This window comes from Trachurus trachurus (assembly GCF_905171665.1).
Source record: "Trachurus trachurus genome assembly, chromosome: 15".
In the NCBI taxonomy this organism is placed as follows: domain Eukaryota; kingdom Metazoa; phylum Chordata; class Actinopteri; order Carangiformes; family Carangidae; genus Trachurus; species Trachurus trachurus.
Window position 1 is genome coordinate 27,446,304 of NC_139906.1, and position 16,530 is coordinate 27,462,833.

The 16,530-nt window shown below is 42.5% G+C and overlaps 1 protein-coding gene across 1 annotated transcript in view; it reads left to right on the forward strand.

The window, feature by feature from the left end:
- Positions 1 to 16,530, forward strand: part of ltbp1 (latent transforming growth factor beta binding protein 1) — a 155,220-nt gene that overhangs the window by 33,342 nt on the left and 105,348 nt on the right. Inside the window, exon 3 of the mRNA XM_083987817.1 lies at positions 3,387 to 3,711. Coding sequence (XP_083843943.1) covers positions 3,387 to 3,711 — 325 coding nt within the window. The remainder of the gene's footprint in view (positions 1 to 3,386; positions 3,712 to 16,530) is intronic.

Consider the following 16,530-nt stretch of genomic DNA (forward strand, 5'->3'; position numbering starts at 1 on the left):
ACTTATACAAAAAAAAACAAACATAACACATAAAAATACTCTTAAAATCCTGCTCCGGTCTAGCTGTAGGCTGCTGGGCGGAGAGGAGGAGGCGGTGGCAGCGACATGTGGAGAATCTGTGTGGACTCGGTTCTCCGGTGAACTTTGACACAAACATGTGTTTCTGTTGGCAGAGCGCTGACAGGGTCAGGATGCTCCGCAGCAGTCATGTGGTTGTGGTTTAGTCCACAGACACAAGCGGTGGATGCAAATGCTTAAAATCAACTGTGTTAGCAAACTGTCTCCATAGAAACTGATGGTGCTCTGTCAGTAAGATTGTCTCAGACACAACTGAGGAATCTCCAGTCTGGATATCCAAATCCAAAACAATAAGTTATTGTGATTATGTTGTTGTCAGGTTATTATAAAAGTTTGCACGGTCTACTGGTTTTACCGGCAGTTGGCGGACAGCAAACCAAAGACGAAGCGCAAATTATAATTGCTTAGGAACCATTTAGGGGAAACAAAATTAAAACTTCATAATGATTCCGATAGAATTGAAATGTTCCACCAGTTCCAAACGATTCTGAATTCTCAATGCCCAACGATATGTACAATATAGAAAGAAATGAAGCCAATAAGTGATATAGATGAATAAGTAAATGGAGGAATTGCTGCAGGTCTTACTTTCCTATACAGTACAGCATCACTGAAACCTTTTAATATATTAATTCATCAATTAGTTTAGTCAGGCAAGATGTCTGCCAACATGGTGGAGCAGCTCACTGAGCTCTTCAAACACCTCAGGGTGAAGTCACCTTTATCTACAGTCTGTGGTTGTTCAACTTGTGTTTTTTTATTTTTTATTTTTTATATATATTTTTGGAGGCAGAGAGAGGGGAAATGACATGCAGGAAAGGGCTGCCCGACGCGGGATTCGAACCGGGACTGTAGCCTCTACATGGGGCGGCCGCTTTACCCACTGCACCACGCACCGCCCCAGTTCAACTTGTGTTTATACTTGAACAGGATGGGGGAAGATGTGATGGGGATTATATATAACATGTTTGGACAAAGCATATGAGACTTGAAGTTTGATGTATGGTAGGAATGCATCGCAATATCTGAGAAAATAATCCCAATTTGATCTTTTTTGCATATCGTGCAGCCACAGAGGGACTGACTTCTCCGCTAGCCCGTGATGTTTTTTTCATCAGTTGCTTCATTTCCCTTTTCATGAATCATTTTCACACATCTCTGAGATTAGCAAGAGTAGTACACACACTCACCCCTGCACAGCGGTTTTTGCAGGGACCCATCACTATCATAGTGTATCTCCACAACCTAACCTTAACACTAACCATCACTAGTGAAGCTAACCATAAAACCAAGACTTAACTTGGTCCACTAGGCTGCTGTGTAATGTCCTGTGCTATAGTCAGGTAAAACATACCTGTGCATGTATGTACACGTGTGCACACAGTATGTAAAACCTCAGCCCTCTCCCCTATCATCTACCTGCACAAAACAGAGCTTTGTGTAATTACAGACTCTTCGCTACAGATGGACATATGCCAGCACACACACACAAAAAATGATTTTGGCCTTGTGAACACAATATCTCGAGAGCGCCTCGAGGGAATCCCTTCAAATTTGGCACGAATGTAAATGGTGACTTAAAGGGTTGGAGCTCCTGGAAAAGCGGTTCTAGCAGGCCACATTTTGAAAATACACAACTCAAAAGTCCAAGCCCCTTTTCTCAGGCTTTCCACGATACTGTCGCGTGTAACTGCGCAGCATTGCTCACTGTCCGCCAGCTTTTTCTCATGGCTCATTCACATGAAATGAAACACCTGACATGATAATAAACCAACCAGTATCCAACTTAGAGCTCCATCACCACCTACCAGACTGGAGTGCGGTACATTGGATCACTGGCGTTGTCTTTTCAGCGGCGTAACTAGTTGATGACTCTGAGCGCGCAGAGGAGGGAGGGACATAGATGCCAGTTTGATTGACACATCATGATCCAATTGAATTGAAGATGATTGGATGGCGTTTTTACAGGATTGTCCGTCCCACAGGTGACTGATTTTTTTCATTTTTGTGAAAAAGCATTACATTAATTGGTTGCGATCGGAGTGTGAAGAGGATTTCAAACAATCTAGTAAAAAATGCTTCAGAATACGATCTCTAAACCTACCTTTAAGAATGAACTGATTGGACTTCAGCGGTCAAGATCAAAGGTCAAGGTCACAGTGACATTGAATGTAACCAATAAAGAAGCGAGCTGACTGCAGCACACATAGCATAACTAGAGCACTGGAATAAGAGAGTAACGACACTCATTGGTCCAATGGAAGCGCCTCCTGATGGCGGAATATGGGTATTGCAAAAGCGGCCAAGAACTGACATCTCTGCATTGTTGGTGAATGAGCAAGTTATTAAATTATTTTCAATAATTTATGGACATTTCTAGATCAACCACGTTAATAGCATCATTGAGGATCCTTTACAGATAAACATTAACACATAGGCTAGTAAAAAACAAAAAACAAAACAAAACAACTGTTTTCTACATGAATGTTTCAATCTACATTTTATAATAAACAAATTATAAGTGTGATTTGATATGACCAAGACACCTAAAAACAAAAACACGGCCGTTTTCATCAATTTACAAGCAAGTGGGCAACACACATACATTGGAGTGAATGGGTTTTCTGGGTGCTTTTGCAATACCCATATCCTGCCACTCGGGGCGCAAAATGTTTACCACGGGAGTCAATGGTGGTGTCGTTACTCTCTTATTCCAGTGCTCTAAGCATAACAAACCAGTGTGGCTAACGTCTCCATGGCTACCATCAACAGAGTACATCAGATCACGGTTGATCACGCGAGATTTCTGGCGTGGGGAACGAGATTCTAGAGCACACCACACACAACACGATCACAACTGTTCAATCAAAGATTTTTTATCTTTATGTGTGGGGTCTCACAGATAAAAAATCGGTTGAGATTTAGAAAATCTTTATGTGTGTACCAGCCTTAAACTGATTCTAATTCCAAATGGATTGAGCAAGGTCAATGAGTATGAGGGAATCACTGTAGGTCCATGGTGTGAGGGGCAGCTGTCACTTTGAAACAGGCAAATCTATCCACAGTGCCCCTGCTTCATGTAGAAATGTCACTTACTGTGACTATACCTCCAGACATCATCACTGGTCTTCTGAATGAGGTGCTCTGTGCATTTACCATCAGTCCATCCAGTGTATCCATCTGCCTGTATACGTATATACCCCTGTGTTTCTGTATATGTGCCACCTCTCATCCTCATCACTCATTCTCATTCTCTGTGTGTCTCTCCTTCCTCTTCCTCTCCCCTCTGTCTGGGTTCTGCGTTGCAGCCAACTGCATCCCTCAGTGCCAGAACGGAGGAATGTGCCTGAGGCCTCAGCTCTGCGTCTGCAAGCCTGGCTCAAAGGGGAAGGCATGCGAGCAGAAGACTGTGTCCACACACCCCTTCCCAGCACCACCCGGGAACGAACCCACCAACGGCCACAACCCCGGTTACACCAACGGACACAACGTGGTGCCGCAGAGGCCCATACCTCAGCAGGTGTCCCCCCACGCCCCCCCGCCGGCAACCAACATGGCTCAGATGAAACTCACCGTCAAGCCGGCCCCCCAGCACGTTCGGCCGCATTACGTCCAGCAGCACATCCAGCAGCAGTAAGTAGCCTACGCTTGCTTTGATCCCACCTTCGTTAGCTGAGCTCATTCACACACTGGAGGTTTTGGAACTGCTCAGTCTTCCACTGTGGAGCTGCCCAGTGATTCTGCCACTCAACCACTGGAACAGCTGGAAGTTCCAGCTGATGTTTAATACACTGGTTTCTTACACTGTACTTTTCCAACCTCAGTGTCTGAACTCAGTCGGTCACCACTTTACCGAGTGAATATCTCTCGTTCACACACCATTTATCACTGGTTTGCTTTTACATCAGAGACAAAGTAAGTCAACTAACGTGTGTGTGATGACGAAAATAATCCAACCTTAGCCTAAAGCTGATTGTAACAAAGCAGCCTGAACTCTACCTGTTGGGTTAGGGTCAGGCTGCTGAGCTGAAGTCCGCTAGCTACATTATAATTTAATGGTGATGTTAAAAGACCTATATGTGACCCACTCTGGCAAAATGAATCGGAAGTCACAACGTCCTTTTTTTTCTTCCAGATAATCAGCTGATAACGTGGAAAACCAATAAAAAATTCTCAATTTTTTTTTAGCTAATTTCAAAGAAATGACATTCAAAAACAATCTCCCAAAGTTTCATAGTCCAGATACTTGAGAAAAGGCACGTAAATGGTGCCTCTATGACAAGAAGGGGCGGTATAGTATCTGTGTAATCACGTGGTACGGAAACAGATGCTAAACCGAGCGTAGCATCGACACAACGCTTGTACATGTTTTTACAAAACATTATAACTTCTGATAGAGACAAGCTGTAAACAGCATCACTGAAGGTCATTGAATGGTGCCTCTATGACAACAAGAAACCGTATAGGATGCATGTAATCAGGTGGTACAGGAACAAACGCCAGAGTCACGGAAGTGAGATATTCCTCCTCTGGCCTTTGAACGCAATTTTCTCAGCTTTTCAATCAGAAAAAGAGAGTGGAAGACCATAATTCAAATGGCCATATCTTGAAAACCATCCAATGTATGACTTTTAAAGCTCATTTTCTCCTCTTTCCATTGATACCAAAATCTCAATTTTGAAATTTGGGTCACTGTGACTCATTTAGCTGGATCAGGTCACATTCAGCATCAAAGTTGATGTCTTTGCTGAAGTTAGCATGCTAACCAGCTAGCTCCAGCCCAGTGAGACCGTCCAGTTGACTCTGAAGATGAAGATGCTCAAAAGGACGTATTACAACATCTTGTATTGTAAAGAGAATGATGGCTGAAGGACTTGACCAAATTCACCACCACCTGCCTCTTTAAAGTCGATCACTGGACAATTTCAGTTTGCTTCAGGTTCATGTTTCTTTAACCTAAAAAGATTTCTTTCTTTAGATTTATAAACTGACAGTTGTTACTTATTTTTTTTATTAATTTAACCTAAACCTAAATCTTTACCTAACTAAGTAAAGTACATAACGGTTGGCCCATTGCACAGGAATGGATGTCAGTTTTCTGATTGTCCTGACCACTTGTAAACTTATGTTTCATCACACAATGCACACAATCTACTAGAACTCCAGTCCATTAATATTAAACACAACACAGTGTATTAAGTTAACACGAATCGCTACAGAGCCAATCCCGTAATAAAGACGCCAATAATAAGTCCAACAACCAAACAAAGCCAATAAATCACCAATACTTATTGAGCCATAACTGTCTCAGTACATCTAGTCTCTGTGAAGAAGCTGTAATATAACAGACTACAGCTGCAGGCACTGTGAGTCCGACGGTCTCTGCAGCATCTGGGCCTGTTTAACCCAGTGAAGAACTGAAGCTTTCTCCCTCACTTCAGGGTACGGCCCCAGTTACCTTCTTAATACTGTTTTTCTGGGATGAACTGTAACGCCAGAAACACACTTCATGCGTGGTGTGAGTATGGAGGCAGATATGTTGGTCTGCCACGGAGAAGCAGGTGTACGGTGTTCACACTGGGTCCATCACTGCTGCAGTGCTGCGTCTGAAACCCTATCAGGATAGAGCTTGCAGGCTGCTGGAATGTCGGATATCATGACACTATAAATTGAAGTTCTGATTTATTTTTGACAGAAAAATGTCTTTGTGCCAGTCTATAAAAGTATTTTTATGTCTATATCCAAATTTCTAGATCAGGGTTAGGGTTAACTGAATCTCTCTAAAACAGAATAAATATTCATCCTGGCCAATCACTCCCTTGGTCATGATATTGATCTCAAAATCACCTCTTCATGTTTAACCCCAACTAAGTTTGCAAAAATACCAAGGTGTCCTCTTTGATGACCAGCTGTCCTTCTCTGAACAAGTTCCATCTGTGCCTCTATGATCTATACAACCATGACTCAGTACACCACGAAGCTCTTGGTCCAGACCATGGTTATCTCTGGCCTCCACTATGGCAATGATCTTCTAGCAAGACGTCTGTGTTTGCAGTGAAACCCTTGCAGGTGGTCACATTTATTGACCAACATTGGCTACTGGTGCTGCCTTCAGAGTAACTTCTGGGTCAGGTCGGATACAGAAGAGTACCTCCTTCTACTACAAGGAATGTCGTCTGGTGATCCCATCCCTGCTCACGAGGCAATCTTTGTCCAGACTGTGCCACTGAAATGTCAGTGAGGTCCAGATGTACAGATTTAAACTGGTATCTGGAGAGAAACACTGCCTCAAAGGACTTACATTTCCTGGAGGACTGCACCTGCAATCGTTCAGGTTCATATCACCAAGAACATCCAGATGTGTGTTCTGAACCAGTCTGATACCTGGATTAGCCTTATAACTGAAATCTGGTCCGACTCCACTATATAGCGTATAATAATTTGTCCCAGCTGGGTTTGTTACTTTTTGCGTCCTCTGGAAAAAACATTTGTTGTCATTTGTGCTATTTGTTGGTACAGATGTTTTTGGAATTGACATGTGTTCTTAAGTTGCAGTACGTTGAGCTCTTTGGGCCACCATACGTCCATGTGTCCGGACCCAGAGGCAGAGATTAGATGGTTGGAGTGTTGCAAAGATATTTTTTGGGTGGAGTTTGCTTTTATTTGATAGTCAAAGTTTAGAGAGGGGAAGAGGGACATCCCGTAAAGGATCCAGACTTCAAACTGGGGCCTGCTGGTCAGGAATCAGTATGCCTGGTAGAAACCCTCAACATTCACCTATCCAGAGGTGGTCAAGCCACTTATTAGGACAACACTTGAGTTGGGTTGAAGGTGGTGATGGGTGAGGGTGGCTTGTATCGGCACAGGAGACACCAACCTGAGGCACATAGGAATTTAGTAGGAGTTCTAACCACCATGCTGCACAAAAGAAACAAACTAAAATTAAAAAAGGGTCAATGAGGGACAGCTAGTGCTCCTCATTGCTTGTACATAACAGGAATATGGGTTCCAAATTAGGGGTGCAACGATTAATCAACATAGTAGGCTATAATAAAAGTAGTAGATGATAAAATAAGTCGCCAACTAATTCAATAGTTTATAATCAGTTGGTTACATCATCGCCCATGTTTTTCACACTGTGGAGCTGAACTAAATATAGTTCCTTTTAGTATCTGTTGGGAGTTGCACAATAGCGACTGGGAAGTGTGCTTGGGGGGCTGTTCAGATGTAGCATCTTTTGGCCGCACAAACCCATTACTTTCAATGTAGATGCGCGTCATGTGCGCTCACAGCCCTACTCACAGCCCTACCCTAGTGGTGTGCATTCAGTGTAAAGCGCTTGTTTTTTCATGCACATCCGCGGTGCAAAGCTCCACGGACCTGCTTCTCCCGCCTGTGTTGTGTCAGATCTCGGTTCTCCCTCAGGCTGTGTCTCTCCAACTGTTTCCCATGGAGCTCTGCCCCGTTAGAAGGGTGAAGGAAGCATGAATGTGGGAGGATCTCGCCTTTGGGATAGAGAAACACACATTTTAGGACCACTTACTTTTACCATCAGAACAGACATGTCCTGTGATTTCCAGCCTCCTTTCATAGTCAATATAGGGGGGGGGGGCTATACCTGACAGTATTGTCAGCTGTCTAAATAAGAGCCATTGAGTAATTGCATGCTTCATAATCCAATTATTAAATCGATCAACTATCAAAATAGTCGTTAGTTGGGGGAGCCGAGTGGTGTAGTGGATTGAGCAGGCGCCCCCCTATGCAGAGGTTATAGTCCTCACTGCAGTTGGCCCCAGTTCGAATCCCGCATCGGGTGGCCCCTTTTTTTTTTTGTCACTTAAATTTTTATTGATAAATCAACATCAAATATAACAAAAACTGCCTGGGAATACACATTATTCATACTATCTTGTGGGTTAGAGTATTCATCAGTTACTGTTCCTGTCCGATACCATCTTGAGTCTTGTATAGTGTCCATTTCTCCCATTTCTTGTCCAGTTGAGCTTCTTGTAACCTCAATATGTGTGTCAGTTTTTCCATTTAAAATATTTCTTCCACAATTGACAGCCACTGATCTTTCGTTGGTGTTGTTTCTTTTCCCCAGTTTCTAGTGATGGCTTTCTTGCCTGCTACCCGGGTGGCCCTTTACTTCATGTCATTCCCCCTCTGTCTGCCTCGCCATTTCCTGTCTTGATATGCTATCAAGTAAAGGCAAAAAAATGCCCAAAAGCATACTTTAAAATAAAAAAATAAAATAAATAGTTGTTAGTTGCAGCCCTATCCCAAATGCTGTCACAGCCTTCACCATCTAGCAGATCAGAAAACCAACCTCTCAGCAGGCCAGCAATACAAAGTCAGACAAACAAAGACCTGTGTGAAACCCCCTTGTACACTTCACCTGATTTCCTAGGACTAACTCCCCTGGAACACAAAGGGAAAGATCCCAGACGAGCCCTTATTTGTTGCATGGCTCAAGGCAGACGACAAGAAGGGAGAGAACACGCAGCTCTAGTCCTCATCATGAGTATTTATTTAACTGAAATGACCAAAATACTCACAAATATGTGAAATATGTAAATAGGAGAAGAATCAGTAGCGTCTGCAAAGTATGGCTGCGTGGACGTGTGTGTGGTGGATGTTGGCAGAGCCTTTATTCCTGCTGGAGGCCGCGCCCTGTTGGCCAGGTAACTCAGCCCCCCCAAGTTCCACCCTCCATCTGCCAGAGCCACATCCAGAGGAGGAGGAGGATATCCATTACATCAAATAATATCAATTAGAACATAGTTACACACATATTTGGTTGGGGCTGTACAGAGATCTTAAATTGTGGATTCCACCCAGACCTCCTGTCCTCCTAGCCTGGTTAACACCAGACCTCATCTCAATGTAGATTGAGATTCGGTCTGGGAATTACCCGTTCATTTTTTCGTATTTGAGGCGTGTTGAGGGAAAAATTGGGTCCATGGTGACTTGCAGAGTAAATAAAATCGCGTGCAAGGCAGCATGGGTATACCAGGCTACTGTCCTCCATGCCTCGTCTAACTCTGAGCAGCTGATTATCTGATATGACCTACTGTCCCTGCTGCTTCACGGTTTACTGATGGGTGGGCTATGTCATTATGGTTCATCTGATTGTCTGGCTGTTTTCTGGGTGATCCGATAAGAATAAAGCAGATTTAAGATGAACAAGAAACTAAATCCTGTGAGGCTGGGCTCAGGTGGGCGGGGCTTAGGGCATGACTATTTTGTTGTGACATCACAAGGTAACAGATATCCCGACGGCTGGTTTTCAGGCTCCGTTAACTGAATACAGACTGTGTATTTCTCTGTGGATTGAAGCTTTGATATTTTCACAGTATTGATGTAGAATGTAGATGTAGATGAAATTAAAGCAGAAGTAAGCGATCTGGTCGTTTTGGCTAACTTCTTGTCTGCCGATGGAGTTAGCAGTCCCCGCCCTCATCCCTACGTCACCACATTCACGCGCATCCCTTGGCTGCACACACAGAGAGGACCGCCCCTTTATGCCGTTCTCTCTCCTCATTGGATAAAGGTTGTAGGATACAAGGAAAGTTTTCTCCTCGGCTTACAGCAGAGCAGAGTGACTGACAGACCCGTGTTTCAGACCAAACACTCTATAGAAGTGATTGCTGTCGGAAGATATAACTATTTAAGACTTATATTAACACAAACATTCCGCTTACTTCTACTTTAATGTGTTCTGAATGGTAATCAGGGCGGGACGTAATAAGCTTTATGATTCTCCCGTTTTCCCTTTCGGTCATGTTGCAACATGTCCGAAATAAATAAAATATAAAAAAGAAAAAAGAAAAAAAAAGAACCAAGAGCTGCTTTATAATCAAAGACCACATGGACGTCTACCTTTATACAATAAACAACAGCCCACACACTCACTATCTCTATCCATCTGTGTAATAATGTAAGATTTCCTCCCTGCACTTTCATGCTCAAGTGGAGCTAAGACTCCACTGACTCCTGTGGTTTCTAAGCGTTGCCCGCAGAGACGGTGCAGTCGCGGCTGATGCAGAGGAACAAAACCAGATATCTAGTCATTCATGTGGCCGCACATCAGAGCAGACTTGTGATACTAATGGATGCTATCTAAGCTGTTAATGAATGCATTGCATGTGCTGTGTTTCTCGTCGTGCACTCTGTAAAAGGTCCAGAGGGGTTTTTAATGCTCTGCATAGGCACAGATAATTGCTTCCAGACCTGTGTCCTCGAAAGCTGCTCTCAATTTGCAGAAGGGATTTATCTCTCACAAGGAGCTATTCTTTAGCTGCTGTGAGCAGCAGGGCCGTGCAGTCATCTGAGGAGACAAAGCAGGTAATAATTCACAGGTAACACATGTCACTCAATCTGGATATTAGGTAGGAAATTGGGTCATAAAGTTAACGTTACTTTTATACTTGAATTAACTTCAGTCTTGCCTATTGAAGAGTTTTTTGGAAAAGAGTCACCTTCATCACACTGGAACAAAACCAACGTGAAACCAGCAGCCACTAATGCTGATGTGTGAGCTAACGTATCCTCATCACAAAACAGAGACTTATAGAAGTAACAATCTGAAGTTGTCTGTGTCATCGTCATGTTGATCTACTGTTGGTCTTTAGCTCTTGGGTGGCAGCATACCCCCTCTCCTTCCTATTGTGCAGATCGAGTGATTTATCCTCAGAAGAACTTGTTGAAACAGTTCAAATCTTGTCACAGAACATTTATCAGTGGATTTTTTTTAAAACCTTGCTTTTTTTTTTTTTTTTATAATTAAAAGTTTTTATTATTTTTTCATTATTGACATTATTTGACACAACGAACATCAAATACAACAGACAAAATGGTGGTCAAAAATAGTAATAATAGAAAAAAATAAATAAATAACATGAAAAATCTGAAAGTAAATTAACTAAAAATAAGACAGGCAGGTAATAAATAGGCAAAGGCAGGCAAATTAACACATCCGTCTACCAAAACTATCCCATTTTTCTTTTATCATATCATTTTCACAATTTAATCTCCCCAACATCTTCTCGCATGCCACAGTCGCCATCATCTGTGTTTTCCACATACTCAGTGTGGGAGCTTGGGGTTCCTTCCAACACCTCAGAATAGTCCATGCACATGTTATTAGGCCAGTTTTTAATATTCTAAAACTGTATTTGTTCATAAAACCTTGCTTTTTATGTCATCTAAATTATCTTTCATATTAATTTAGATGTTTCCTTTAGTGAACACACAAACACATAGGTTATTAAAGCTCTGTTAAATCATCACCTCTTGGATAAAACCTAAAACCTGTAAATCACTGCTTTTAACCTGAAACTCTGAGGGACACAAACTTTCTTTCATCTTCCAGAGATTAGAAGCAAGGAGGCATCACTCCATTTATTTTATTAGACTGTGTCCTCCTGACTCTTTAGTTTCACCTGAGGACAGATAACATCTCACATCTGGACTGAAGAAGCTGCAGCAACTGTTTTCACTAAGTGCCTCATTAAAAAAAAAGTTTTCCACACTATAAAAGGCCAGGTCACCTCTGCAGCTGTGCGTAAATATGAAGTGAAGTGAGCTGAGGAGGTTCCTGCTGAGAGTAGATGTAGGGGCGGGGCCTGCTCAGCTCATTACCTTCAAGGTGATGGTCTGACTTTTACAGCCTGACTTCAATCAGGTCTTCTGCAAATGTTTATGTTTATGACAACAGGCATCAGTTGCAAATGTGTGAAGTCAGGCTGTAGGGGGCAGCTTGACTGGAGTAGAGATGGAGAAGATTTTAGGATTCTCTCACACGTTCTTCAGAGATCCCTGTTTCAAATTCCAGGCGGGGGGTGGGAGGGTATATTCCCTAAAGCAGGATTAAGGAAAAGCCTCGCTTATTTCAATAAAGTTGACTAATCCAAGTTGGAGTTCCGTTCCATCAACTCCCTGTTAGGTTACCATGGGAACTTTTACTGGCGAACAAGTCAGCTCCAGACCAGGCTAAGTGTCAGGCTTGAAAACATCAGTTAATAAAAAGCCCATTTAACTCATGTCTCAGTATTTTACTGTCCAAAATCAGTAAAGACATTGATCATGTAGAAAAAGCCACTCATCAAATACAACTTCTGGTGAGAACAGAAAACATGCTAAATAGAACACGATTATATAAAAAAGTCTGATCCCCTTCATAAGTCATTGTTATCAGACATGAAGACACTAAAGACACAGGGCCAACTGCAAATTGACGTGTCTTATCAGCCACCAAATTTGACAGGACAACCACACCTACTGCTGTTAGTTGACTCCTTCAGGACGTTGCTCCTGTTGGGTGACAGCATACACGCTCTTTCTTCCCAGTTCATCGTCTTGTGGTCCCACTTCCTTATTTCGATTGCCTCCATGATCCAACGTTGACACCTGTTGCCTTCGGTACAGATGATTTTGGCCTTGATGTGGTTTTCTCTTCTGCAGTGGTTTGTAATGGCTGATTTGCTCAAAATCAATACAAAACCTTGAATATTTTTTATTCAAGGCAAACCCGTGTGACTCCCTAATGAAGGCATGTAGGAGTTTTTTAAGGTTAACATGGCCGAGCCATAGCAATAAAGGCTTTTTAACTGCTTAAGTGCCTTGGACATCATTTTTTCACAATTGTCCCATCCAAAGAGCACCTCCAAAAAGAAAACATTGTTGAGTCCAGGAAGCGCTCCTGCACAGACATTTTGTTGACAATACAAAACCTTGTTGAAATCAGATGAACAGTCACTTCCTCGCCTGAAAAATCAACAAATGTTAATGAAATGAGCGAGCATCGCTGGGAAAATGGAGATGTTTGATATGACATCATGACATAGCTCTTCTGTTGTTCTCTATCATGTGGAATAGCAAACCGAAAACTTTTTTATAAAATGGTAATATCTTTATACTCTTCATACAGCTCCATCAGCAGTGTTTGCTCAGTTGCTGAAAAGAATGTAGCTGTAAATTTGGATCTTTTCGTTCATCCATTCATTTGTGCTTCTTATGCACCGCGGGCCTGTGCACTACGAGAGACTTTACAAGTCTGTCTTGAGTAAGCCTGGATTAGATAAATCTGGACTTCGTTAGTGGAACGACTTGTGGCTCACTTTGGACATGGTGCTAGTTCTAGCCTGACTTTCTCAGGTGAGCTTGGCTTTCTTTAGTGACTTTGATGGACTGTGACTGTCGAGTGTACCTTTTTGTTGTTGTTATAGTTGCTGTTACCCACGAGCCTCAGTCAAACCATGATGTTGGGCCCCTCTTATTATCTTAACCTCTCATGTGGGCAGTGATGGATCATGTACATGAAGAAGAAGAACAGGAAAGTGTTGTCTGTCTTAGCAGCAGACTTGAACAATCACACCACGATATCAGCACTGCTGCAATTCCCATCTGGTTTATGCTTAGGAGGCTGCAAAGTGATGAAGAGCGCTTTGCCATCACCGTAGCCCGGCCCATAAATCACAGCAGACAGGATAATACTGTTGTAATCGCTGAGACTGTGGTTCAGCTGTGAGGGTCAAACACTGCAGCCCAATCCTCGACAGTGTGATACCTGGGAGAAGGGAGGAGTAAATCAGTCTGGTTGTCAGCAGGAGCAAAAACAGACACTTTACAGGAGCGTCCTTCCTCTCTGACCCTCAGCTTCTCTGCTCTGCTGATGATCTGACGGGCCTGGAAATTAAAACCTGACCCGCCAGTGTTGAAGTCCGGAACCAACGTGGACCGACTCACTAGCATTAATTCTCTGCCTGAACCTGGCCAAGAAAAGAAGCAGCCCGGGGCCCAACCGGACCCTAGTTATTTGTACATATCTTCAGCCTGAATCAGCGTGTCTGGTTGGGTTGGTGGAGCCGGCCCGGCCCACGGAGACAGCTCTGTTGTTAATATGTTTGTGAGAGATAGAGGCCGGGAGAGGAGGGGGGATGTGCTGCATCACCCAGAAACTCCTCCACTATCTCACAGATACAATGGTGCGTTCAGGTACCGAAATGTGGTACCATTTAATTTTATGTGAATCTATAGATAGATATCACGTGACATCAATGCAGATATCAGTTGGGCCACTTCATAGTGACTGCACCCAAATGACGAGAGGCTGGAGCACTCAGTACGATGAAAACAGTTTATTGTGCCAGCACTAACGTTTCGACCCTGCACGGGTCTTCATCAGAGTAAGCAGGACAAAGGGACAATGACAATTAAATAGCATACATAGGACCGAGGACAGTCTCTCATTGGTCCAGCTTTGGCCAATCCTGTATGGGCACTCATCAGGTAGGGTGTGTAAGATCAACAATCAGGCAAAGACAGAGACACACCCACAAAACATAATAAACAATTAATAAAGATGATAACCAAAAGACAAAATAAAATAAGAGAAGGAAAACATTTCAGCAAAAGCATTAACAATCACACATATTTTATTTTGTCTTTTGGTTATCGGTCGCAGCCGGTCACAGCGCCATCTTGGGTACCGACTTCCAGAGGCTGTCTATGGTCTGTGACATCAAGTCTCACAAAAAGGGTGGATAAACCTTTTTTTTTTTTACACGGCTCTATTGAATGTCACATTCTGATAGTTTATTGATATTTCTGATACTCATTTACATTCTGATTTTGCATTTTACAGTCTGTTATTTCTGTAGAACAGGCCGTTGCTAAGTAAAACACACTGTTGCTAGGTACGCTCTGATCAGCGCAGCACAGAAAAGAGAAACTATGCAGGATATTTACCTTATGTTTCATTTTTACCGTCATTAAACAGCTTGGGGCTAATAGTGATGTTAGATAAATGACTTGTAACTTGTTACAGGGAGAGTGGAGGCTGGAAACACAGCTCTCCTCTCGTCTCTGAGTCCGCAACACAAACGTGTCCCGTAAACCGTAACAAAGTCCTTACGTCTCTGACCGTCATCTCTTGTTTATGACAGAAACAACTACACAAACACACACATTGTAACATGGATATGATAATCCATTGATCCACTGATCGATTGTTAAAGGCTTCATTGAAAACAAATGCACACGACCAAGGAGGGTGAGGAAACCAGCAGAGAAGTGACTGGACTTAAAGACTGGCTAAATTATGCAATTTATAAATCGACAAAAGTTGTATTTGATCAACATTACCTCTGAAATTAATAATTTCACTCATAAGCCGTGTAATAAGCGGTATAATGTAGAGTTAGTTTGCTGTTATGGAGAAATAAAGACTAAGACATCCTTCATCAAAGCCCATACAGTCTATATGATCGTAGCTGTGCCTCGGTCCCCAGTTGGTACCCAAGATGGTGCTCACAACAAGAACGTCACATGACTGATCTCCATCTATACAGGATTACTGTGAGAAGAAGTGATGTCCTGATGTAGCTGTTGTAGTCTGTGAAGGCCGAACCAAAAAGAGACAGTCTGATCCACGGAGGATTTTCAGAGTGCCCACCCTAACTGTTGTTGTGTGGCTCCTGTTGCCAAGCAACGTTGACAGCATATAACTTGTTCTCACAAAAACTTGATATTTTAAGGCCAGGGGTTTTAACAGTTGTAGCTGTTGAACTGAGCTGAACCCCAATATTTATATTTAACAGTGTAATCCTCAGGCTCTCTGTGGTGTTTACTGCCCTGTTATTTTGTCGGAGCTACAGTAGTAGTTCATTTGAAGGAGCCTTTGAAATGGGACAGTCAAGTTGCTGTGCTGTAACACAGTCGGTCTTAAAATGCAGCTGAACGATGCAGCTACTGAATTGGGACTGACCTGGGACTGGGACTGAAAGCCTGACCTTGGTCGCACACAGTATGAGAGTGGGAATTCTTTAAACAGAGGCCTGATAACATGCTCTTAACATAGCAGCACAACTGAACTGCATCTTAAAGATCTCAAAGCGATGGGTGGATGGAAACTCATCTGAGTGTACAGGTATGTATTTGGTTTAGGTAAGTCTGAATGTGGATTGATGTAAACGCAGGGTTTCCCCCAGTATATTATAGGCCTGACGGCCGTTAACACACATTTGTCCAACGTTTCCATGACTCGTGCTTGTAAAAATCTCAGAGAATAAACATGAAACTTTAACAATGGAGCCACCAGTCAGTTGATTTTTTTTAGTTTTTAGTGCAAACACTTGATATCATTTATTTTATAGTATTTCTAGTATTTCTAGTAGTATTACACAAAAGTGTTTGGTTGAAACAGAATTTCATGAGTGTGCCTTTTTATAAGACTCTGCTATAGCTGGTGTTTAAATATGTAAAATAAATGTCTTATAATAATAACATATGATTACATAGTCAAAATTTCAAATTTCCGATGACGGTGGCGACAACGACACAGCAGAACGCAGAACAATCCTGCATAGGAGCTGTCCATGGTTACTTAACCAAAAGTCTCTTGAAGTGTTAAACAAAGAGAACTATGGACTGTGGAAGTTTGAATAGCAA